The sequence below is a fragment of the Neomonachus schauinslandi genome, chromosome 11, assembly GCF_002201575.2.
Source record: "Neomonachus schauinslandi chromosome 11, ASM220157v2, whole genome shotgun sequence".
Lineage (NCBI taxonomy): Eukaryota > Metazoa > Chordata > Mammalia > Carnivora > Phocidae > Neomonachus > Neomonachus schauinslandi.
The window spans coordinates 84,982,168-85,007,517 of NC_058413.1; the positions used below are offsets into that span (position 1 = coordinate 84,982,168).

At 42.5% G+C, this 25,350-nt stretch overlaps 1 protein-coding gene across 3 annotated transcripts in view; it reads left to right on the top strand.

The window, feature by feature from the left end:
* The window catches only part of SNX19 (sorting nexin 19), a 39,382-nt gene extending 14,341 nt beyond the window's left edge, over nt 1–25,041 (top strand). For 2 of the 3 annotated variants that reach the window (XM_021696589.2, XM_044919856.1), the window contains 3 exons: nt 21,931–22,115; nt 23,338–23,425; nt 24,529–25,041. In XM_021696589.2, coding sequence (XP_021552264.1) covers nt 21,931–22,115; nt 23,338–23,425; nt 24,529–24,661 — 406 coding nt within the window. In that variant the 3' untranslated portion in view covers nt 24,662–25,041. The remainder of the gene's footprint in view (nt 1–21,930; nt 22,116–23,337; nt 23,426–24,528) is intronic. The other variant, XM_021696588.1, reaches the window with a different exon arrangement.
* Nucleotides 25,042–25,350: the final 309 nt, after the last annotated feature.

The window sequence follows — 25,350 nt, forward strand, 5'->3', positions numbered from 1 at the left end:
CCCCAAACAACAATGAATCATCCTACCCAAAATATCAACAGTGCAGAGGTTGAGAAACTTTGCCCTAGACTACCAGTTCTTTAAGGAGTAGACCTGGCTATATATCCCCAGCAACTTACACAGGACCCAGGACATAGAAGATGCTCATTAAATGTTAGATAAAAGAACAAACATTTCCTTTCTCATTACCTTCGTACTTGAAGTAGAGTCTCTCTGTTTTTATTCAGTCATCTGTGAATGTTGCTAACTGAGCCTTCATTTCTTTCTTCCTCTATTAAGTTTCCCCTTGCTGATCTTCCAAGTGCTTTCCCAAAACTGGAAGATTCTAAAACTAGCTAGTATGTGATAATTGATTACCCCCTGTCCTTGAAGTCATTTACATGATGAATTGGTTTCAAAACACAAGAAATTATTCAGTAGGAACAGAAAAGTATAGGTGAGTCAGGAGAAATTTTTAAAAGATTAAGATTCAGGTAGGAAGAAGTTTACCTAAAGTTTGAACAACTCAGAATATTAAAGGGCTTGAGCAAGTTAACAGGTAAGGAAAGAGAAATATATTTGGGAATTATAGGCAGATCATTGAAGAAGTAGTATTTTACATAGTTAGGGTTCTATGGGAAATTAAATATAAGGGAATTTCTGATTGAGAATTCTAAGCCAGATTGCATTTACCTCAGTGGGCGATGATTATAAATTCTCTAGGGATAAGGAAGAGACAAAGATAAAGTGGAGCGGGTGGGATGTGCAGAAGTAAATATATTGTGCCTTCTGGTGTGAGCATACTGGTAAACAGTTGTCCAGGCTGTTTGTAGCATTCATCCACTTTACCTTGAAATACTCTTACCTCTCTGTCCAGCTGGGAAATTGTTTTGGTCTGACTCCTTTATTCACCGGGCTGGTCAGTAGGAATGAAACAGACTCAGTCCCTACTTTTCACATTTTGTACAGTTTCATGGTGGTTAAAGCTGAGGGCCTTATCCATGATCATTAAGCTAATGCGTGGTGGAGCCAGAAATCAAATCCAGGTATTCCAAAGCCCAGGTTCTTATCTACACTATATACTACTTCTCTGCTATGATTAATCTCTCTGAGCTTTGGTTTCCTCATCTGGAAAATAAGAATACTAATAGTATCGATCTGTTTAGGTTCATAAAAAGTGTCCAAGTAGATATTAGGTCTTAATATTTGCACTTCAGAAAAAGGAAAGAAGGATAAAAAGTATTTTCTTTTTCTAATTGCTCCAGCTAGTGGCCCGAAATTTGCTCTACTTTTATGTCTTCAGGATGACTTGTGTCTTCAGGATGACCCACTCTATACCAGTCTCGTCCCGTAGCTACCACTGTCCCCACTATGCCTGTCCGTGAGTTACACAGAATAGAGCTCCTAAACAATAGAGACTTTGTAAGGCCTTTCAAGGTGACTTTGTGCCAGTGGGCTCATTTGTTAAAGCAACAACCAGAGTGTTCCCGTGTCTTACATCGGGAAGCAGACTACCTGCGTCTCTTTCCAGCATAGACAAGCATAGGTTAAGTACAGAGTTCAGTATTTTCCAGGATTACTAGTGCTCCTGGTTACATGGGTGGGGAGAGCTGCTGGAATCAAGTAGTGCCTTTCCTCATGAAAAGAACTTTGAATCAAGATAAGTTTTATCCTTCATGTCCCCATCTGTTGACACTTCCACTAGAACCACGCTTCTGGTTAGCTGGGTACATAGCTGTCAGGTGAATGAAAACGAGCAAAACCCACGGGTAGCTCACACCATAAGCAAAATCAGGGAGAGGGCTTACAGCTAAATTTCCCTTGACTTTCCTTTTACTTTTTTTTTTTTTTTAAATGAGGTGGCATCTCTTTGTTAAAGGAGGGAAATTCTGGATGTATTTAGTGAATTTGAATGAAGCCAGTATGAATCTTGTGCAAGAGCAGAATATTGTGGCTCTTACTTTTGGAAAACTCTTTGTAACTGTGGTCTGTTATAAATTTTTCCAGGTGATGATATTTTATACTTATTCAGTTGTCTAATATCCCTTCCTGTCAAAAAGGTCTTACTTATTTCTAACCAAATTTTATCCTTAAGTCTATTTTGTTTTGTGTTAGCTGCAATAGAAATAGGAACACAGCCGGCTGACACCCTTCTCACCCTGAGTCTCCACAGACTAGAACTAAGAGTCTTATCCTTCCCTGGTCAAGGCCTTTCATCTTTCCCTAGAAATCATTCCATCTTTTTAATGATATATAAACATGACCCTCTTCTCAAATATCTTGTGCTGGGTTCACAGTGCTCTTGAAGCTTTTTTACAATAGGAGTCAAGAAGAAACCGTGGCTATCTGGAAAAAGAATCCCAATTCCCCTTCCAGAGGCATGAAGGATCTGTGGTCTGTGGTCTCGTACCAGCAAGTTCCCCTGTGTGTGGTAGACACGGAAAAGACAGGTCTTATTTCAGGACTCAAATTGTAGACATTGATCACATTGTCACCTTCAGGATATTTAGTATCCAGCAAACCTCTGTTGAGAGTTTACTTTGTGCAGACACTGTGCTGAACACACAAGCGTATTATATCACTTAATCCCCTCAAAAGCCCTGTGAAAGAGGTATTATGATCCCCATTTCAAAGATGAGGAAGCTGAGGCTTACAAAGAATTGTGGTTATTTAATCCAGATCACAGAGCTAGTAAGTATGCCACAGGCAGAATTCGAACCCATGTTCATGTGATTTTCAGCTATAATGACTTTATCTTTCATGGATTGCCCTGGGATTTGAAGGGATTAAAAACCAACAGATATCTTTGCCTCAGAGTAGTCTACATTCCTCCAGAGGAGATTATCAGTCACTTTGTAAACTCCACGGTTCTGTGATGCACATTCACATGTAACACAAAGGGCCCTGCAGCATCCTAAGGTCAGCCCATGTTACTTCTCCCCTGGACAGCTTACATTTCTTTTTATTTTTAAAAAGAGGTTCATACAGTGTTACATTCTTGGGCTTTACTTGCTTTGGTAAGCAAATAAGCTGAAATTTGATATCCCCCCAAAGCTACAGCACCTTCCCTGCCACTCCACCTACCATTGCTACTCTGAGAAAAGGTATGGTGTGGTCCCTGCCTGCTTCCTGCTTCGGTGTTGGCCTCTCTGAGACTGTCCCCATCACTGCTGCCCAGGGAGCACCATGTTTGCTGTGTCTCTGAAACCACAAGGATCGGAGCTGTATCCTTTTGCAGATTACGTGGGCTCTCCTTTGAGCTCTGCACTTTAAAGAGAAGGATAGTCGGTATTGTGGCCACTGATAGTTACTGCCGCTTCTCTAGTATCATGAACACACTGCAGCTGGGGCTTCAGGGACTGTACAGCCATCTAGATTTGCATTCATCTCCTTAAAATGTCCTAATTTTCCAACCTCCTGCATTATCATCTCCAAAAAGATAAGTTCTCCCTTCAGCTTTGTTTACTCTCCTTGCTCCCTTAAAAGACCTATATATGCGTAACTGCCTTGGATGCCAGGAACTCTTGCCAAGTCATGAGTGTGCGCTCCCTCACTCTCAAGCTTGCGCTCTAGCCTGCAAAAAAAAAAGGAGAGTAAATTCAACCTCATGACCCCTCCTTCTAAGCCAAGGTTGGAAGAGTTCTGAGCTGAGCCAGGCTTCATAAATCTCCCTTGATTGTTGATGGCGTGGAGAGAGTGGGGGAAGGGAGCTGAAGAGAAGTTAGATGCCCAAAAAAGGCATTGTTAAGTCAAAGGGAAATCTTGGACGCATGCGCGCCTGACCTCGTGTGTCAGCTTCTGTGCTGGGAACATCCAATTATGTAAGAAGGAGCACTCCTTGTTTGGAACTAGAGACAAAGGGAGGGGCAGAGGAGTGAGGGTAGCAGGCTAAGCCAAGGAGTGAATCCAGCTTGTGCAGACTGCTCATGTCCGAAAACAGAAGAAACTTACCAGTATTCCTGCATGCATCAGAATCAGGGTTAGGAAATTGGACAAGTACTCAGACATGACTAGGTTGGAGGGAAAGAGGAGGGATGTACTGTGCTCCATTGATGGTAGAAGGTTTGGGGCAGGAAGATCCAGCCAAGGTAAGGGGTGAGATTATTATGGAGTCCTGATGGAGAGCAAAGGAATGAGAAGAAGCTGGACTGGTTCCCTGCCTGGATGCCCAGAGCAATGCCATGATAAAAATATGAAGCAGGCTAGCAGTAGAGTACACGAATGCCACGTCCTGTGGCTCTGCCCTCCCCATGGCCCCAAAGATGGCATCAGACTCTGTGTCAGAAGGGCAGTAGACACATTCCTGGCATCTACATCAGGATTTCTTAAAGAGTGAGTGAGTGAGTGTGTGTGTTTGTGTGCATATGTGGTGTGGGTTGGGGGGCACGTGAGAATGGAATAGCGTAAAAAGAGGAAGGAAGAAAAGAAGTTCTGTAATCTGTGGGCAAAGGAGAATAGAAAAGTATGTGAAGTCAGGAATTCTATAGAGATGAAGGAGAAAAGAAAGAATGTGTCAGGTTTAAGGAGTCCAACAAGCAGTGGACCCAGGAGAAAATTAAATGGCAAGCTCTGGACTTTATGCCAGGCCATGGACTCATTTTCTTAGAAATGCAGTCCCTACAAACCATCTCCCAGGAAAGGTCAGGAGAAGGAGTGTGGAGAGAGAGGAGGGGACCCCTGCAGAGGGCTGTGCTGCCAGGCACGCGTGTTCGTCTTCCTGAAAGACAGTTACGAATGGCTGACTACGTCCTCTGCACTAATTCTCATAGGTCACCCCAGAATCTGAGGTGTTCCTTACGTCTTTCTCAATGGGCATGTCTAGGTAGCAGATAGATAAAGGGTCTCTCTGACCTTGGTTAGATCTTGAGGGAAACTCCAGGCCTGCCACCAAAGGATACAAGCAAGTGCCCCAGGAAAGGAGCTGACATTTAATACTAACTATACCAGCTAAGCAGCTTTGTGCTTCATGGACTGATGTGCAGTGCAGTTCTGTGAGATAGACCTATATTTACACATCTTACAAGTGAAGAAAAGGATATTCACATTAAGCTTCCCAGAATCATAGAGCTAGGAAGTATGAGCCCCAAGATTTCTACTTCAGTCATCCTGGCCTCAAAGCCCATGCAATTTCCGCTACTCTGTACTGCCTCCCCACTCTGCTGGGTTTCTCACCAAGCTGTGCCCACTAGAACTGGCCTCACGTGCAAGTCCCTCTGCCTTATTTGTGTCTAGTCTCTCTTGCTTTCCATCTGACTGGACTCAAGGACACATGCACATTTAAGTAGTATATAAATTGATTTCCATCTACATATTTCTGATTTTATTCTTAAAACACTCCTGGATCAGAGATTGCATAGTTTCCTTTGGGTATCCCTCTTCTGCATCCTGTTCTCAGTGAGAAAAAGATTTTCAGAGTTAAGATTCAGAGTTTTCTCAAGGAACATAGATTACAGCTTTTCTCCTTTGCTCCATAAATTTCTCTTTCTTGTAATTCAGTTCTGGCGCCTTGTGGTTTCTTACACCTGATCTCTTTCTATGCAGTTTCTGTAGGAAAATAGCATACTTTTGCAAGAGCCCCAGATACAAACTAAATCTCAAAATTCTTTCAAACCAAGTCTCCAGATTTTCCTGTCAGATTATTTTCTGGCCCTTTATTGACTTGAGTCATTACTGACTCGAGTAGTTTTTAGAGGTCCTGAAAATAATTTTTTGCACTGATGGCTTTGCTCACGTTGTATTGTGCTTCCTTGGGAGAAAAGGGACGCTGCTTGTCTCATGCCTCTCCCACTAGACCTTGACAAAGGGAAGTTCTCAATTTCTGTAGATGGGGCCAAGAAGGGCCCCAGGAGTCTCTCCTATTATGAGCGGCCTCCCTGTCATATTTCTTGGGTGTCACTTACTCTACACCCACCTTCAAATGAAGATACCCTGTCTTTTCTATCCTATACTGACAGGTTCTACTTGAATACAGCTTTAAGGTTGTAAAAGATACGTGGTACCTGATTGCCTGTGCCTGTGTGTTTTTGCACTTCTGCGTGTAGATTCTCATACACTCAGGCAGAATTGGTTATTGCATCAGTTAAGAATAAAACAGAATCTCTTGAGGTATTTAGACCTCAGTACCTTTCTTCAGGTCAAGTTACTGGTACCTCTTGCCCATCTGTAGCTACAAATAGGAACCCAGGACAGTTCTGAAGGACAGTTTCAGTATCCTCAGAGCGGGGACTCTGTCTTATTCATCATTCTGTCATAAGCACCTAATCATATACATGGAAGGCACTTAACAAATTTGGTCGAATGAACATCACATGCCATTCCAATCAAATCAGTCCCTCTGTTTATCACTAGTGAAGTTCTCAGGGATTCCTCAGTCATGCTGGGGGACAAGAAACACCAGTGTAAACTGAGTCTCTGTTATATCCCTCCCCCACAGCTCTTTAAGTGAGCACCTCAAATTCCCAGGGCCATGGTTGAGCCTGAGAAGAGGTTTTTCCTTTGGGCCCTTTAGGCCCTCTCCTAGCCTAGTGGCACTCTCCTTTCCAGAAGAACATAGTGTCCTCTCTGCCATGGGCTTCCCACTGTGAGGCCCATCTAAGCTGGCCCTCTCTGGAAGCATGTCCTGCTGTTGTGCTTCTCAGCCTCCCTCCTTCCACACAGGGAAATGAGAATATGGGCTTGGAAGTCAGACATATCTGAATTCAAATCCTCCTTTGTGTCTTACTATATGTGTGACTTAGAACAAGTCACTTAACCTCCCTCTGCCTCCATTACTCTCCAAATGGGAATAAGAGTGCCCAGCTCATAAAGTTAGTTGGAAGATAAGAGATGATAATGAAAGCCTCTTGACGCATACCTGGCACATAGAAGCTCTCAGTAACTGTGAGTTCTCGTCATCTTTACAAGCTCCATGTTCCATTTCCTTGGGAACTCTAAATTGCTAGGGCAGTAGCATATCTGATGTAAAGAATATGTTTACATTTTTTTTTTTTAAGATTTACTTATTTGAGAGAGCGAGAATGAGAGAGAGAGAGAGAGAGAGTACACGAGAGGGGGGAGGGTCAGAGGGAGAAGCAGGCTCCTCGCTGAGCAGGGAGCCTGATGCAGGACTCGATCCCAGGAGTCCGGGATCACGACCCGAGCCGAAGGCAGTCGCTTAACCAACTGAGCCACCCAGGCGCCCAAGAATGTGTTTACATTTTAATGTGTTTTTTTGGAAAAGTCCTTATAGTGTGCTTGCTTTGGGATCTGTTAGTAGCAAAAGACCCTGGGAGACAGAAATTCTTTTCTGCACCCTTCAAATCCGGGTCCCTTTCTTCATATGATCTTTAACTATGCACTCTTCCATCCTGTCTTATATACTTAAAGTCTTCCCTGGTCATATCCAGAGCAGAACGTCAGAGTTCCTTCAGAACCAGGGAACTGCCTAACCGGGTGCTCCTAACCCTCTTCATTTGCTTCCTAGGAAACTAACTTTATGTAGTTCTTGTTATGGTGACCTCTTTACAAATAATTTTTGAAAAGTCTGTGTAAGATTTGATGCCTGTGTGTACTTACTAAGTAGCAGCTGCCGGCTAGCTCTTCAGATCTAATGTTTGACTGTTTCTACTTCAAGGTCCTTTCAGGCTAAGAGAAGAGAGAACCCATATGAATCAATTAGAAATATTGAACAATGTGAAGCTAAATGATGACTGTAAACACAGTAAAAAAAAAAATTAGGATTCTTGGGCGTAAACATTAGAGAGGCTTTATAGAGGAAAATAAGTGTTTAGAACTAGATGTAAGATAGGTATCATTTAGACAGGTTTAATGTAAAGAATATTCCAGACACGAAGCATTTTAAAGAGAGGAGAGGGCATTATTTCTGCTTCTAAATAAAAAGTAACCTTTAAACATATTTTTAATATCTTCATCTAGTTACTCTCTGAGAGAGACAGAGACAGTGTGTATATGTGAGAGAGAGTGTTCATGCGCACAGAAGACAGAAAGATCATTTTGTTAAATATGTCTTGGAAAGCACAGCAAGGTATTGCGACTTGGGGAGTTAGAACAGGAATTCTCCCTCTGGGCACAAGGTGGCACTGCAGGTTAAACTATACCCATTTGCCTTCGTTGAGGGAGTGTTCATTTTGTAATCACAGGTCCCTGTCTTGGTGGTGATAGTAATGGAAACCATTCCCTGTCTTGTTCCATGATTCAGAAGCTACTTACCTGCCCTCTCCTCCAGGCCAGTGACTTTTAGATGAGCCCAGTTTCTTTTATCTCTTACCCTTCTCCCCTCTCTTCCGATCAGTCTTCAGTGGACACTTGCTTCTTTGAGCAGTATGTACTGCCAGAAGTTGCCCCTTTGAGTGCATTCCACCCCTCAAGGAGTCAGTGCTAGAGCTGATTCATTTGAGAACATTTTGACTCAGAAACCTACAGTAAACCAGAGAGTCTACAGTGATTAAACCAGCTGGACATCCGAAAAAAATCTGCTGGTATTCTCTATAAGCTATTTGAAAAAAATCTTTTGGTATTCCCTGTAAGATAGTTGGTCCTATACTCAAGGCCTTTTTGGATACCAGAATCCTAGATCTCCATCTCACTGAGGTAGACATTGTCAGTGCTAGATTGCACTGATGTTGGGAATCTTATCCACCTCTTAAATGATTAAGGGTGTTTCTTACTGCTTTCAGCCATGGATGGAGATCATTTGGCTCTTTCCTGTTAACTTTGTGTTGGAGACACAGCCATATGTTAATTCTTGAGGTTCGATCTTTACCTCTGTCTTAATTTTTTATTATTTTTTAAAGATTTTATTTGAGAGAGAGCGAACAAGCAGGGGCAGGGACAGAGGGAGAGAGAGGAAAGCAGACTCCCTGCTGAGCAGGGAGCCCAATGCAGGACTGGATCCCAGGACCCTGGGATCATGACCTGAGCCTAAGGCAGCCGCTTAACCAACTGAGCCACCCAGGCACCCCTACCTCTGTCTTTAGATATAGATTCACCAAGTGCCCTGTGGAGGAGTAGACCTTACGGTACTAGTGCAGGGAGGGAGTAGGGGTGAACTAGTAGGAAATACACCTTAATCTAGTGCTGATGTAAGTATGGTGCCAGAGATTTTCGTGGGGGGAATTTAGCCTTTCCCCAATAAATATATAATCTGTGTAAACATGGTATGCTTGTTATATAAATGCAGCTTCAAAATAAGTCCCCTGTCTACCTCCTACCCTGTCCCCCTTGTTTTCTAACCATAGGTGGTAGCCCCAAAATCCCTACTAGTATGTGGAGATTGTGGAGTCATCACCACAGCTCTGTTACATATCCTTAGTATCAGGATGGATAACCGTCTTTTTTGGAAAGGTTTTAAAATTCAGGCTATAGATAAGAAACTGGAAACAAATACCTTTGGGTTACCTCTTCTTCCCCAAGGTGCTTCTGTTCATTATAGTTCCTTTTCCCTGTGTTCCTTCCAGTATTTTCCCTGTTTCCTTAACTTTGACATCTGCTTCTGTCTGTCTCTTGTTCTCTTTGAGGCTGGTCTTTTCCAGCTTCCTCTAACCATTTTCACAGCATAATTTGGAACCCTATCATGTGTGCTTATTTAAACCCAGTCCCTAATTCTCTTCCAGATCATGGCTGAGCATACTCTAACCTGTAATCTAATTAGACGTCGGGAGCCAGTCCCATCATGCTAGAGCACACAGTTACCATCTTTCCATCCTCCACATTTCCCTCCTCCCTCCTCTCCTGCAGTGGTGGGGTTTGCCCAGAGCAGAGCCTGGACAGCTCGCTGTTAGGTAAACTCACCAAGAACAACAGGGGTTTGGTTGTCAAGACAACAATGAAATCGGTGCCTTCTGCCCTCCTTTGTGTCTTGCCTTTCTTTCCAGTGCTCCAGTTCTAAGCATTTCTCTCCCTCTCTCTGCCCTTTGCCCCTCCGTGGACTCAATATTCTTCTGAATGGGTGGCCATTTTAATCAGCCTTCCCCTTCTTCCCCCTGTCTTCGAGCCCTAGGTGCTGAGAAAGAAAGGCTCATGATAGCTGCCTGGTGACTGAGAATGACCCAAGCTTGCTGTTCACACGGGAGTGAGGAAAGACAGGAAAAGAGAGATTTTGGATCCTGCAGTCCAGTCCTTGCAGTTGAATTTTCACTGTTACATAGGGGTCTTGTTTTAGGAAGAATTCTGAAATATAATCTTCACATTACCCATAATCCCCTGGGGTTTCTCCCTAATCTTCCTAAACATACAGGACAGAAATAGTTCACTGTTCTAATATGTATACCCCTGAGCCTGCCAGGAGGGGAGTCCCTTTTGCAAAAGGGACATTTGAGGCATGAAATGCAAAGCTCACTCAGGATCTTTCTATCATTTCTAGGACCTGGTAGAGTTTTTTAAGAGGACCCAAAGGAGCCTTCAACTCATGCACAAACACACAAGCACTTTCAAAAATGCTTTCATTTTTCTCATTTGATCTTGATACAACTTTGTGAAGAAGGCAAGGCAAGAATTAGACCATTTTATTAAGAAGGAAGTTCGCTCAAGTGGTCAAGCCAGGCTCAAAACTGCGGCTTCCCGGTGTTATTTCCACTCATTACTGCACACTGCCTGTGTGAGGCTCTCTGACCACTCAGTGTGTCTTTTCCCTAGAAGAGTATGAACTAGTTTTATACTCAGTATTGCCTTGAAAAGTGTGGTGACAGAGGAATCTCTTGGGCTTGGAGCAGAAGCGTGGACTGTTCCAGAGACTCTAAGGGGGTTTCTGGTTGTGAGGCAGATGTCCTGCTGCTTTTACATGGATCAAACGTAGAGCACAGAAGCATCCAAGAAGCATGACTTTGTGCCTAGCTTTCAAGTCCATCAGCTGTGATGTTTCAGAGCTGGATTATGGTGCATTAGCAACATAGTAAGGGGCCGAGAAAAGTTAATCTGAAGGTCTTCAGAGGTACACTAGATTTGTGTAAGAAGCTTTCAAATTGGAATCCTAAGGCTATCACAATACTTAAATCTAGAACAAATTTCTAGAGCTCTCCCTTTGCAATTAGTCTCATTTATCCCGTGAACACAGAACTTCTCAAATGTGTTCCTCTCCTTCTGTATTTGTTAGAAAGGTAACCTGACCCTTGCTTTTGGTCACTTTTTACCCAAACATTCTGCTATCTTCTTTTCTTCTTACTAGCTTCAAGTAATGGTCTGGAATCAGTTTGATGATGTTCCATCCATCAGGGGCATTTCCCAAAATACAAGTGTGACTCACAGTCCTCATAACCCCTTTGCTTTTGCTTGACTTTCAGTTTCTTCTATACTCTGGGCCTATTTGCCAGGAAAAGTGACAAAAACATAGACTGCTGGCAGGTGTCTCTCTTCTCTAGGATTTATAGAAAGTGCCAGATACAAAGCATGGCTGACCCACTCCTTTCCTTCTACCTCTCTTTCCTTCCAGGGGAATACATAACCAGGTGTGAATTGCATGGATTATTCATGATGAATTCTTAATTCTAGCTCAGCTGACTTACTGCCCAGGATACTTACTGCATTTACCCTACAGCTGGTTTGTTGGCACACAGTTTAATTTTAATGTTATCTAAAACAAAAGGTTATTAGGAAGGTAAATCTGCCAAATGTTTCTATGAAGACATACAAAATGCCAAATACAAAGGATTTCTAGATTGTACACTATTTTTTAAATCTCTTACTGCCTCCCTCCATAAGCATGAATAATGAAGAGCTTACTATTCTTTTGCTGCTTTAAGTATTGGGATGTTTGCCTTTTGCAAAGCTTATTTTGAGCTGTGCACCATCCTTTAAGACCATTGTTTGTCCCACAGAGCGCATTAATTCCCTTAGTAACTAATATTTGTTGATTATCCATTCTGTGCCAGACACGATGTTAAGTGATCAAAATACAGAACAAGACCCCAAATCCCTACCCTAGGAAGTTTAATATCCAGTTGGAGGGGCAATCTTATAAATAAGGAGTTAGAATATAAAGTTGGGATTTTAAAAAGGACTCTATAGGTGATGAATAGAAGGGATGAAGTAATGGACGATGAGAGGCCCAGAGAAAGCTCACAGGAGAGGTGACTTCTGAGACAGGATTGAAAGGATGAAGGGAAGTTGAGAGCAGACATTGGATAACAGAGTATTGGTGGCAGAGCAGTAAACAGCCTGGCAAATTTGTGATACTCAAAGAAGTCAGGTATGATTAGGAATAGAAGATGTGCAACAGGAGGGGCCATATTACCCTGAAGAGGGTGCGGACTCAGAGCGAGCCAATGAGCCATTTAGAGATCAAGTTTGCCTCCATTTGCAGGGAAGCCTTTTACACAGTGCAAACAGGTGATGACATGACCAACTTTGTAACTAAGAAAATCACTTAAGTAGTTCCCTGGAGGATTAATAGAAGGAGGGAAAGTTAGAACCAAGGAGACAAATTAGGAAAGGGTTGCACCGGTAGAAATGAAAGGTGAGGAGGAATTGCTATAAAAATGGGAAAGGGTAAGAAGTGCCTGAGATGGAGGAGATTTAGCGATTGTTTCAGTAATTCCATGGGGTTGCAGGGGGGTATGTGTATTTGGAACAGGGAAAAGGAGGAACTGAGAGTGATTCCATTTTCTGCCGGGTAGATTGAGACGCATAATTAAGAGATGATATAGTATCTTTCTGCCCAGCATATCTGACATGTGATTAAAAGTCCATGGCTGCTCATCAAATCAGTACATTATTATCTCCTATTGTGTAAAAATAAATGATGACACATGAGGAAGCAGGGACTGTATTCCTAGTAATTTAGGACTGAGGACCTGAGAGCCCAGATTGTATTTTTTATCTTTTCTTCTGTCTGCAAGTTCTTTTGTCTTTGGAAGAAAAAGGAAAATGCAGAATGTGTAAGCTGGTACAAAGGGAAGGTTTCCACAGTTTCTGTTCTTTGGCACATGATACTCACAAGGCAGATTCCCAACTCAAATAGAGCATAACTCAAGGATGTAGAGAGAATATACATGGCAGAAGACCTGTTAATTCAGTGAAGAGCAAGAAGCCTAAAAAAAGTTTTTTGGTTTTGGTTTTGGTTTTTTTTGAGTTAAAGCTAACACTGGATATTATGGAAAACAGCTGACAGGAAAGTGGAGGTGGATGAAAGGTTAAAAGAATTCACAGGAGAACAGAACAGAGAATGAGATAAAAAATAATACCATTTTATAGGCCATAATAATGAGTTAACTTAAAATTCTAACACTCAAAGTTATCACTGAGAATTGTGGAATAAGATAGTTCATTCAGTACTTGATGGCTTATTATATGACTGGCACTATTATGGTAAATGCTGAGGAAGATACCAAAATGATAAGATCCCCTCCCAAACCTTAGAATCTTACTCTTTTGGCATTTACATGAAGCTCCACCAATATGTGTGGAGTAAATGGAATAAACAAACACAGAATTCCAGTGAGGAAAGGAAAGAATCAAGATCAGATGAAACCAGGGTAGTTAACTGATTCTAGAAGTATGCATATATTTTAAAAAGGGTCAGAGGGGAGGACACATACTGAGTAATGCAAAATAGTAGCAATAGAACTAATAAGAATGGTGTCCAGTAAGCTTAAACTCAGAGTTGAAGTTGTGAATAAATGTTAGGAGAAAAGACTTAAAAAAAAAAAAAAAAAAAGCAAAGAAAATACAGGTAAATTTTTTGAAACAGATGCTATAGTATTCACTAGCTACATTGAGAAAACATTTGTTCATTTATTCAACAGTGAATTGGTCTGTTTGCTAAGCTGTTTAATTTCTGGGTTTTTTCTGTCAAGGAAAATGGTTTGACAGCAATTGGAAAGACACAATTAAACTAGAAGACTAAAATAGGAATGCAAGTAAGAGAGCACTTAACCTATTTTAAGGCTCCTGTACCTGACCCAGATGAATTATATTCTACGGAACTAAAAATTTGTATTTATCATTGAAGACCTAAGATCATTAAAAAAAAAAAAACAATGGCATATAGGATGTGTTGAGTTGGAGATGGACAAATATCTTGCCTTATTAAAAAATGGATACAGGTCGTTAACACTTGACATTTATTTCTAGAAATTTCTGAAGCAGATTATTAAATAGATGTTTTGTGAACATTCTCGGAGAGGGAAATGGCAAGCCCCAGAAATTAGTATGTGTTCAGTGGGAATGCGCCCTGTCTGATTAGCATGGTTTCTTTCTTTCTTTAGTAGAATTATTAAACCATTAAATTAAAGGAATGCATTGGTTATTAAATTGTGGGTGGATTTCAACAAGCTTTTGCCATATTCTCATAACATCCATGTAGACAAAATGGACATACGTGGCCTGGACTATAGTACTTTAAAAAAAAAAAAAAAAGATTTTATTATTTAGAGAGAGAGCACATGTGTGAGTAGAAGGAGGGGCTGAGGGAGAGAGAGAAGTCCAAGCAGACTCCGTACTCATGGGGCTCGCTCTCACAACCCTGAGATCATTACCCTGAGATCATGACCTGCGCCGAAATCAAGAGTCCAACGTTCAACCAAGTGAGCCACCCAGGTGCCCCAATGGACTATATATAGTACTTTTAAGTGATCCATGGTTAGTTGAGTTTCTTTAGCCCAAGAGTATCTGTCTAACAAATGTATGTCATCCTGGAGGGAAATTTCTAGTGTTAGAGCATTTTTCTTGTTCTTATCCTGGTTAATTTTTTCATCATTAAGTTTGTAAGTAACTCTAACATTAGAGGTATAATTAATACTCTGGATGACAAAAATCAAGATTCAAAAGGTTAGACTGATAGATCAAAACCAATAAGATGGAGTTAATAGAAATATTGTAATTACAATTTAGATTTTTTTAAAAAATTGCACAAGTACAGAAGGGCAAGACCAGGCCTAACAGAGGAGCATGTGATTTTTTGTTAAAGTACATATGTGGAACTAGGGTCCTAGTTGACTGCAAAACTCAGTATGAGTCAGTGCTTTGAAGTGTGTGCCCAAAAAGGCAACACAGTCTTGACTATATTAATAGAAGTATAGTGTATGGATGAAGGAAGGCACTAATCCTCTGCATTCTTTCATTTTTCGCTGGTCAGGGCACATCTGGAGGTTGTGTTTAGTTCTGGGTACTCCATTTTAAGAGAGAATAAAAAGCGGCACACACCCAGGGGATGGCACCAGGATGTGGAATGGTTCATTTCTCTCCTTCATTCTTCAGGACTTTATTGAGTGTATTCTGTGTGCTCAACTTTGAGGTTGCCAGAATTGAGGATGTGTAGCTTATAAAAGAGACTTAGGGGGGAAATAACAGTTGAATTCAAAAATGCAAAATGTTTATTCTGGAACTCTGCCCATTTTTAATTGGATTATTTAGGGTTTTTTGGTGTTGGGTTGTGTGAGTTCTTTATGTATTTTGGATATTAACCCCTTATTGGATATATTATTTGCAAATACCTTCTCTCGTTCAGTAGATAGCCTTGTCGTTTTATTGATGATTTCCTTCTCTGCAAAAGCTTTTTATTTTAGTGTGTTACTAATAGTTTAATTTGCTTTCATTTCCCATGCCTGAGGAGACATATACAGAAAAATGTTTCTATGGCCAATGTGAAAGAAATGACTGCCTATGTTTTCTTCTAGGGTTTTATAGTTTCAGGTCTCACATTTAGGTCTTTGGTACATTTTGAAAGAGATACGACCTAGTAACTTTAGTACTTCCTGTTAACTCCAGAGGGTAGAAGTAAGAACAATGACTAGAAGTTACAACGAGGCTGATTTTGGTTGCCCGTATTTAAGGAGCATCTCTAATAAATTGCAGTTATCCTTTTAAGGAATTAAGCAACTTCTCATTCCTAATTGGTGGCAGAGCTAAGATAAAAGCCCAACTTTCTGGATTCATGGACAAGAACCCTTGGCTCTGCCATGATGTTACTCAGGCAATTTCGACTCTGGGAGGAAGTGAGGTAGGGATCACCTGTTTCCTTCCAGTTATGAAGTTGTATGTTCCCATAAGCCTTTTGCTATGCAGTGCTCCTTTTTGGCTCTCTGTTTTCATGTGTCAGTTGGTGAGATTATTGGAATAGATAACCTCTAAGGTTGAACAGATGATTTCTTTAACTTCCTTCCTCGATTCAGAATGCTTCAATTCTTAATGCATACTAGTTTTGTAGCTGTAACTTGTACGTTACTAATCAAAAACAAAAACTGTGGCTAGATATAGAAGTATGGAACTCAGATTCTTAAAGCATGGTGTTTAGGCAGTATGTAGTCTTCCCTTGAAGCACATGTTTTAAAGATGTGGATCCATGATTTAAAACATGAAAGCAAAAATCAAAGAAGAAACTGTGTAGACTCTATGAGCCGTTTTAGGTTACACAATAGTTATTGGGAAAAAGAAACAGGGGTTTCTTGCCCTTGAAGTTCATTTCCTCCCCATTCTTCTCCCCCACACAAGGCAGGAAAGTATCGTGACCTAGATACATAGTCAGAGGGCAACAAGCTGAACTTTCTCAGACACAGCTGAGTAACCTGGGCCTGGCCAGTTCTAGGACTGAGAAGGCTAGAGCCGAGAGCTGACAAGGAGGAACTGTCTGTAAACATGAGAAGGGGCCATGGCAGAAAGGCAGAGGCCTAGGAAAGGAATCAGAGGGACGAGAAGTGTTACTTTTATCAGGTGTGAAATTGGCAAAAACAGCTTGTTTAATGGGAAATGCCCTGGATCCACATCATCATCCTCAAGATCGCCTTTCTCTCCACCCTATGCGTTGGGGCTACCGATTTAATGAGCAAATACTCGTAGGACTGTGCTAGGACTATGGGTACAGAACACAATGTTCATGGTTTATGCCATTGTAAACATTTTACAGGGTACTTGGGGGTGGGTGGAGGTGGGGAGTGTTTCCAGGAGGCTAAAAATGTAGCTTGGGCTTTTCCCCCCTTTCTTGGAACTCCTAATTCCTTATACTATCTCACTGTTTTTCTAGCTATTTTTAAACTTCAACCCACAGTAAGAAATACGTTTACATCATGACCCACTGTGACCACATGGTACATGCACGCACACACAAATACACATCCGATAGATACATATAGACATCCATGTATGAAACAGAAGGGGCCCAAAACATGAGATACACGTTCATGTTTTCTCATTTTTCCTACTTAGATGTTGTTAAATGTCACAAACCACAAAGTTGAGCGCATGGCCACCTCTAATGCTGTTCAGCCCACAATTTGAGAAATAGTGTGCTACAGCCACGAGTATTGAAATGACTGGAAATGGCCCAACACATGGCATCCAATACCCTAGTCTAAGGCAGTGATTCCCAACTGGGGATGATTTTGCCTCTCGGAGGACACACAGCAACGTCTGGAAACATCTTTGATTGTCACAAAAGAGGTACCTGGGAGTGCTGGAATGCTGCTAAACACTACGGTGCGCAGGACAGCCCCCCACAACAAGGAATTAGCAGTGCAAAATGTCAGTAGTGCCAAGGTTGGAAAACCCTACTCTAAGGGTAATAAAATGAGGTGACACTTCTAATCTACTGTAAACCTGTTCAGAATGGTAGGAGCTGTAACCTGATCTTCTTTTACTCTCTCTTTTTCTTTGAACTGTATTTGGTACATTAAGGTGATGTGGAAGTGTAATTGCCCTTGGGTTGCCCACAGACGTAGCCGGATGGATAAAAAGGGTATGAGGAATAAGTCTGTTGTTTTCTTTCATCTGGACTGCACCAGGCATTTTTGTTAGAAGATTGTTACTGCTGTTAGGAATATTTTCTGTGTTATGACTTCGCTGTCCTCCCCATTAGACCAACTAATTCAGGGCCCCTTCTCACTTAGCCATAGCAGCTCTTAGGAAAGAAGTGAAGGGACAGTGGCTAATTAGATTAGACACGGTCCCTATAAAGCTTTCTCCCCCTACTCATGAGGTTTGATTCTGTTGTTTTGATGGGAAGTGACCTTCTGCTAACCTTGAGGTGCCATCTTAAGCCCTAGCATTAAACTGTCTCCTTTTTAGCCACTGCTTCATTCCTCTATCTGTAGCTATTTCAGACCAGCTTCTTGTGAACACGGACTAGACATTCATTCCCAGTGTAGTGGAGAGCCCTAATCTCCACGTCCTCCCTCCTTCCATGTCTGGCATCAAGAGAAGCTCTTGGACATCTCAGTGTCAATCTGTTGTTGCTTTTTTCTCATTTTATTGGCTATTTCTGGGCCCACTAGTAAGGCTGCCATGTGCCCTGACTCATTCAGAGACGGCCTGACAGAACAGACCTGGTTTGGCTTTTCTCCTTCTTCTCCTAATGGGGAAAAGAGGTAGGATGGTAGAAGGAGATAGCTCTGAATCAAATATCAGAACTGGAATAGTAGTAGAAAATAAAACCAATGCTATTTGTGGCTATTCTCTACCGTATTTATTTTAGTGTATTTATCTCATGAGTATTGAATTACATAAACAATAACTTTTGTATTTGGTAAATGAATTCTTATAAATAATTTACAATAAATCAAGGGATGTGTGTGTGTGTGTCCACCTTGAAACTTTAGATTTCTGTGAGCACATAATAGTAAGGAGTACCAGCAGATTCCAGAAACTGATAGTGGCAAAGCGCCTGTGGTACGTTGGACTTCAGACACATGCATTCCATTCCTTTTGCTTCAAGAGAGCTATAGGGACACAGATTTCTTTTTAACTTTCCCACTTGTAGGTTAAGAATAGAAAGACAACACGTGGAGTAGAGAGATGAAGGGAACTAATAAGAAGCTAAGGCGTCAGTCTCTTTTTTAATTTACCAATGTTAATCTCTTCGCCTTCTCTACTCTAACCCAATTTCAGTGAACTGAGCAGGATGAAGGGAGTTAGTAAGGCTAGATAAAGCACTGTGGTGGGATGTGTGGAGCTCCACTCTGGAGAAGGATGATAGAAGAAGAGGAAGGGAAAATGGGGATGGAAGGGGGAGAAGAGCTCATTGGATGAAGAAATCCCTGCCCTCTTCCTTGTCATCAGTTGTTGGTTCTATGCTAGGTGTTAGGCAAGGCAAATAATATGGGAGCCCCGAGTCTGGCCATTTACAACTTTAAAAAGGCATTTTGTGGAATAACAAAACATGTCTTGGAAATTGTTCTAAAGCTCACAGATTCTTTCTATTTTGTCTGAGGGGCAGGGCAGTTTGGGTGGTGGAAGTAGTTGGCCCTGGTCGTTTTCTTGGTTTGGGCTGTGTCATTTTTTCCTTCCGCTTTGGGATGCTCATCATTTGTGATGAGATAGCATACCTCAGAAGTTCTGTGAGCTAGAACTGCTGCCCTGCCTCTTTTCCACAGGCTGCCTGGGGCTAGGAAATGAAACCTGCCTAACCCCAGATGTCCAGGAGAAAGCCTCTGTGTTCGTGGAGGAGGAAGGGTGGGAGGAACCTGGGCAAGAGGAGAATCCTGAAAAGGGTGAATGTTTAAATCTGCATGGTACCAGCGTGTGTGATTGGCGTCTTTCACCTTTGGGGTATAGAGAAGAGTAAGGGTAACAGAAACCACAGCAGCTCATGGGTAGAAGCCACTTTCTACATTATGTGCCTCTTTTTAGACATGTAGTTTGTTTCATTTCCACCAGTTTTCCCAATCTTATATTTTCTTAGGTTTCTTATGTTCCTTACATTCCTGGGACCTACTCTTCTAGGGCCTTCTGTTGATCAGTTGTGTGCCTCAGGATTTATAGTGCTTGACAGTTCCTTTATCAGCAGCTGATATTTACTTGGAGGCTTGAGTTCTGTCTGTCCGTTCTGCTTAACTCCCGCTACTTGGCTTGACTCACTGACTCACCCTCATCATCAAAGGGCTTATTTTTACTTTCCCTACTTTGGTTCTTCTTCCCAACATTCCCATTTTAGAGTTTAATAAGCTGTCGTCCTGTAGATTTGTATACATTTATACATTCATGTTTTGCCACATGCTAAAATTTGTTTTGCACCCAGCTGGTGTGCTTGAGTCACCAAGTCACAATGGAAGAGAACAAAGAGGACATCCTTGGCGTGATGCCGCACGGGGGCCTGTTCCTATCCCGTGAATTAACAGTAGTTCACAACGGTCAGTCTCCTCTCTTGTAAGATGCCCAGAAGGTGACTGAAGTACCCAGATTTACTGATGACTGTTCTGCTCTGAGAAGGATTGAGTGGATGCTGAGGTGCCTCTGAAGAGTGGGGTCACAGGCATCAGTGGCCCCAGAGGACAAGAATCAGGGCACACTGGCTTATGTGCAAATGCGAATGAGAAACTGAGCTAGAACTAATTCCAGCTGAAGGGTTCTGGTGTAAGGTTCTCCTGACTTTTTGGAGGAGTTCAAGATTTTGGCTTTCAGGTGTTCGCCCCCTCCCTCCAGTCACTCAGATGAGACCCTGGTACACATCCTTCACCTTAGCAGAAGTCACACAAGCATTTATGGCTTGAGATGAAGAACGAGAGTTGGGTCACTTGATCCCCTGCAGAGAATCTGACGAGGGCATTGCATCCACCTCCCTTTGCTGACCCTCTTCTATAAACAGGAACAGAAATTCTTGCTACTGGATCCCTTTCATTAGGCGTCTTAGGCTCGCTGAATGAAAAGCCCTATAAAAAGGAGATGTGGCCCTAATAATAACAAATACGATCGTGATGGCTATTTTGGGCAAGAGCAGCTTTGTGCCGCTCTTGATCTCCATCGGTGTCTGCCATTCCTGCCCTGCCATTACCTTTCAGACTTCCTATTCTTAGAATCCTTTGTGAGCCCTCAGCTTGGGGGATTGCAGCCCCCAAGGCTGGAATGCCTAGCTTGAGAGGAATGCAGACTGTCTGGCAGAGTGGAGGTTAAATAAAGTTTGCCTTGGCAGCCCCCTCTGCTCTTGGATGGGCGACAAGTAACTCGGGTATAGGAGCAATGGCATGGACTGCCATGTGGTGCAGTACCAAAAAGAGTAGACATGGTTGATGGTCCGTTCGTTATAGGCGGAGCCCTGCCAGTCTCAGCCCTGCTATGTACTAAAGAGGCCTGGGCAGCCTTGAACCTCAGCTAGTAACCGTATCACTCTGAAAACATGCAGGAACAAATAAAGAATGAAAGTGAAAATGCCTTGCAGGAACTGCAGATTTGATATGTTTGCCCCCTCAGAGTTATTGCCTCATTTACTGAATGTGAGATAAAGGAGGAAATTTTCATTGTAATAAGAACAATTGCTAGTCAGTCAACAAACATTTCTTGAGCACCAAGGCACTGTGGGAAACTTTTTAAAAGTGTAAGACCTAGAATTCTTGTGATGCTTATAATTTAGTTGGAAAAGTAGAGCGGTAAACATATGAGGAAATAATTTATATTCCAAAGTGAAATATGAGTTCCAAACGTGTGCAATAGAACTAAGTGCCAGAGGAGGTCTGAGGGGAGAAAGAGGAGCGCTTCTGGCTAGAATGATCAAGAAGAATTTTGTGGAGGAGGTGGGGCTCAACAGGTCTTGCGAGAATGGCAGACTTCTACTGGAAAGAAGAGGGCCTTGTCAGTGAGAGGACTTTTATGAGCAAAGGACAGATGAAGGGCACTCTCAGAACAGCTCATGGGGACGTGAAGAGCAGCTGGGTATGGACAGGGTGGCAAAGCAGAAGGATTTGTGTAAAATCACCAAACCCTTAACTCTGAAGGCTATGTGTGCACATTGCTGAGAGGACAGTGCTTCCCACCAGAGGATAGTTGGCAAGCTCCAGTCCCGCCCAGAGACAGGGGCCCTTCTAGTGCTCTGTTTTGTGAAACCCCTGATACAACATGGAGCTCCTAGTAGACAGTAAATAACAAATTATTATTATTACTCATCTTCAAATTCTCTGGTCCCAAGTTGTCGAATTGGCTTGATGTCACTTGTGAGAGTTGGCACTCCCTTTGCTTTGCCCTGTTCTGATTGCTCACCTGCCTTGCCACAGTCTTGCCTTCAGATTTATCTGACCTTTCTCCTCTCTTCCACCACAGGTGGCTAGAGGTGCAGGTGGCTAATCTAACATGTCCACAGCGCTGGGTGCAGTACCTCCGACTTCTTCAGGAGTCCATCTGGCCTGGTGGTATTTTACCGAAGTGTCCACGGCCTGTGAGGACCCAGGAGCAGAAAGTGGCTGCTGAAAAACAGGCCTTGCAGAGCCTCATGGGAATCTTGCCAGGTAATTGGACAATGAGATTGGTTATACTGATAATTATTCCTTTCCCATCCTGCTTTGCCACCATTACCCCACACCCCTCAAAAACCTGGACTCAAAAACCTGTCGACCCACCATTTCTCAGGCTAATAGGTAAATGATCAGAGCTGTGATTCTTTTACCCCTCATTCAAGTGATGCTGAGGGAATGGAAAGGATCACTATGACCACACCATAAATAGTAGGTGAGAATCCTGCAGATACTTGGAGTAATAACAGCTCTGCCTACACCACAGAGGCAGGTCTCAGAACTCTTCCCACCAGAGGAAGATTTCAGGTTCTCTGCCAACTCATGGTATTTGGACCAGGGAAGAAAATGATATGTACCACAGAAGTTTAGCCTTGATAAATTGGGGTCATTGAATAAGGTATATCATCCTTAGCAGTAGATAAAAACAAACTCTGAAGAGGATTTTTTTTTCTTTACTTTCTATACATTTTTAGAAGGTAGGGAAGGCAGTTTGTTACCTGTGGCTGTGCTATAGTAATGAGGGTACAGCAGTGAACTGTTAGCTCTTAGGACAACGTTATATACTCTTTGTTTTCTGTTGTATTTATTTTTTTATTTAAATTTAACTAACATATAGTGTATTATTAGTTTTAAATGTGGAATTCAGTGAGTCATCAGTTGCATAGAACACCCAGTGCTCATTACATCCCGTGCCCTCCTTAATGCCCATCAGACAGTTGCCCCATCCCCCCACCCCCCCAGCAACTCTCAGTTTGTTTCCTGTGATTAAGAGTCTCTTATGGTTTGTCTCACTCTCTAATTTCGTCTTGTTTTGTTTTTCCCTCCCTTCCCCTATGCTCCTCTGTTTAGTTTCTTAAATTCTACATATGAGTGAGATCATATGATAATTGTTTTTTTCTGATTGGCTTATTTCACTTAGCCTAATACCCTCTAGTTCCTTATATACTCTTATCAACCCCCGTTCTCCACCCTAAACTGTTACATCAGATGTACCTGCAGTGACAGGTTACAGAATTATTTCCTCAGGTCCATTCTTATTTAAACACTTAAGAAACATTTTTCTTAGCTTTTCCCTGTTTTAGTTTGGCTATGTGGTTCAGAAGTTTGCCAGAAATACCCAATTTGGACAAAGATAGCAGATACCACAAGATAATCTCCTTAGAATCTAAGGCTTCAGTGGTAACACTGCAACCACATGCTTATTTTTCCTCTTCAGATATTGTGGTACAAATCCTTGGGGTGAACAGATGCCGGCTGAGCTGGAGTCTCGTCTTGGAGTCGCTACGGCAACCCCTCATCAACAGGTAGGCTGAAAGGCATGTACGCAGCATCTCCACAGCTGAAGCGGTCTCTGGTCTCAGAGGTGTCCACGGTTTCTAAGTGAGCAGCGCACACTGAGACGAATGGAACTGCAGTCTTTCTCTGCCCTGGGCCCTGACTGCAGAGTGTGATGTCCGGCTCCACACACACGAAGGAAAACCCACACTGCCTGCTTCTGAGCAGGTTCTCATGCAGCAGTGAGCCGGTGTTGGGCCCGCCACTGTTGGCATGTGGAAGAACTCGATGCAGGCCCCCATGTGAGCTACTGAAAATGTCCTGTCACCCTCCAGGCTTATTCAGTGCGCTTAACACTTCTTTCAACATGTGCCAGCCCCTGTGAACACTGTATACCACTGTGTATACCTGGCCTGTATACCACAGGCTGGATAATGATTTTCAGCTCAACATTCAAGGCCTCACAGCAAAGCTGATTTAGCATTAGAATCAGGAATTGTCTTTGCTTAATAGGAAGGAGACAAGATAATGAGGTTGAGCTCTGATAAAAGGACTGGAAATAACTGAGTGAACAGCGCTAGAATAATCCAGAAGAGGTAGGTATTTCCCTGGCTGGTACCTTGGGATACAGTGCTTCTGAAAAGTATTCAGGACTTGCAGTCCTTTCTCAAACCCTGTCCCGAAGCAGACTGTATCTATTCACCATCACTACCCAAGGGTGCTGGCTTTTGCTTCACTGCCTGTCACCTGTGGATCTGTGACAATTAATTACGAGAAACAGCCATAGTCAGAAGCTCTGAAAATTCTTAGTAAGTTGATATCACAGGGATTTTTTCCCTCCCTCGCAGTTCTTCAGGGCAGTGCTGATGTGCTAAGGTAGCTATATAAATAAATGTAGAATTTCCTAAAATCTAGTCTCAAGTTCTATTTCCACCTTTATTGGGGTCATAACCTTTAGTCACCAAACTTTTATTTCATGGCAGAGCCTTCATCTGGCTACTGAAATTTAGAGTTCACTAAGGATATGAGTAATGGGCAAGGAGGGGAAGGGAAAATAAATGTCATAAACAGGATCTGGTGTCTGTTGACTAAGCCAGACCCTCCTCTAAGTTGTTTTGTCCATTTGTTTCAGGCACTTGATTTACTGCCTTTGGGACATCATCCTGGAATTCTTGGATCTCAGTGCCTCCGTTGAGGAGTCTACCGTAACCACCTCTGCCTCAGATACCCCAGGCAACCCCAAGAGAATGGGTGTCTCCCCTTAGCCATAGGTTATTCACCCATTCTTTGAAGGCTGGGAAAGGAGAGTTGCTCTGCCACCCCGCGACCAGTCAGGAACCTGTGCCCTCTGCAGCTGAACTGTAGCTCAGAAGACCTCGGGTCCCAGGGGCACAGTTCTCCCCCAGCTCTACTCCACAGAGCAGGCGACCTAGCAGATGATGGGGGAAATATGTACCAATCATATGCATATCCATTTCCATACTTTTTCTGTGGTGTTTGGATTGTTGCTGGTGGGTAGATCCTGGAAAAGGAATCTGTAAGGTAGAAGAATGAGCCCCTTTTGCCTCTCCTTTGCCCTCCTCCCTAAGATTGTTTGCCAGGAGCCTGGTCCTGTGCATACATGTTCCTAATCCTCCAACACACAAGCTGTAGATAGACCAAGTGAAAACTGATAGCCAGATTTCTTGGAGGAGCAGACAATTTTCTAGAGCTCTCTGTTCCCACCAGGAAACTGCAGATTCATTCAGGACCACTCTTGAAAGCCAGACCCCCCACGTTCTGTCTAGTTTCCCAACAATTCCAGAAGAAGGAAGGAAAACATTTCTCAAGGGACTTTTTGCTGATTGACTATTTTCCAACACATCAGCCCTATGGAGGATGTCACTGAAGGCTGCTTCCCTGGGTGGCTACACTTTTTCTGTGCAGAAGACTTCAAAGCAGATTGCCAAAGCTT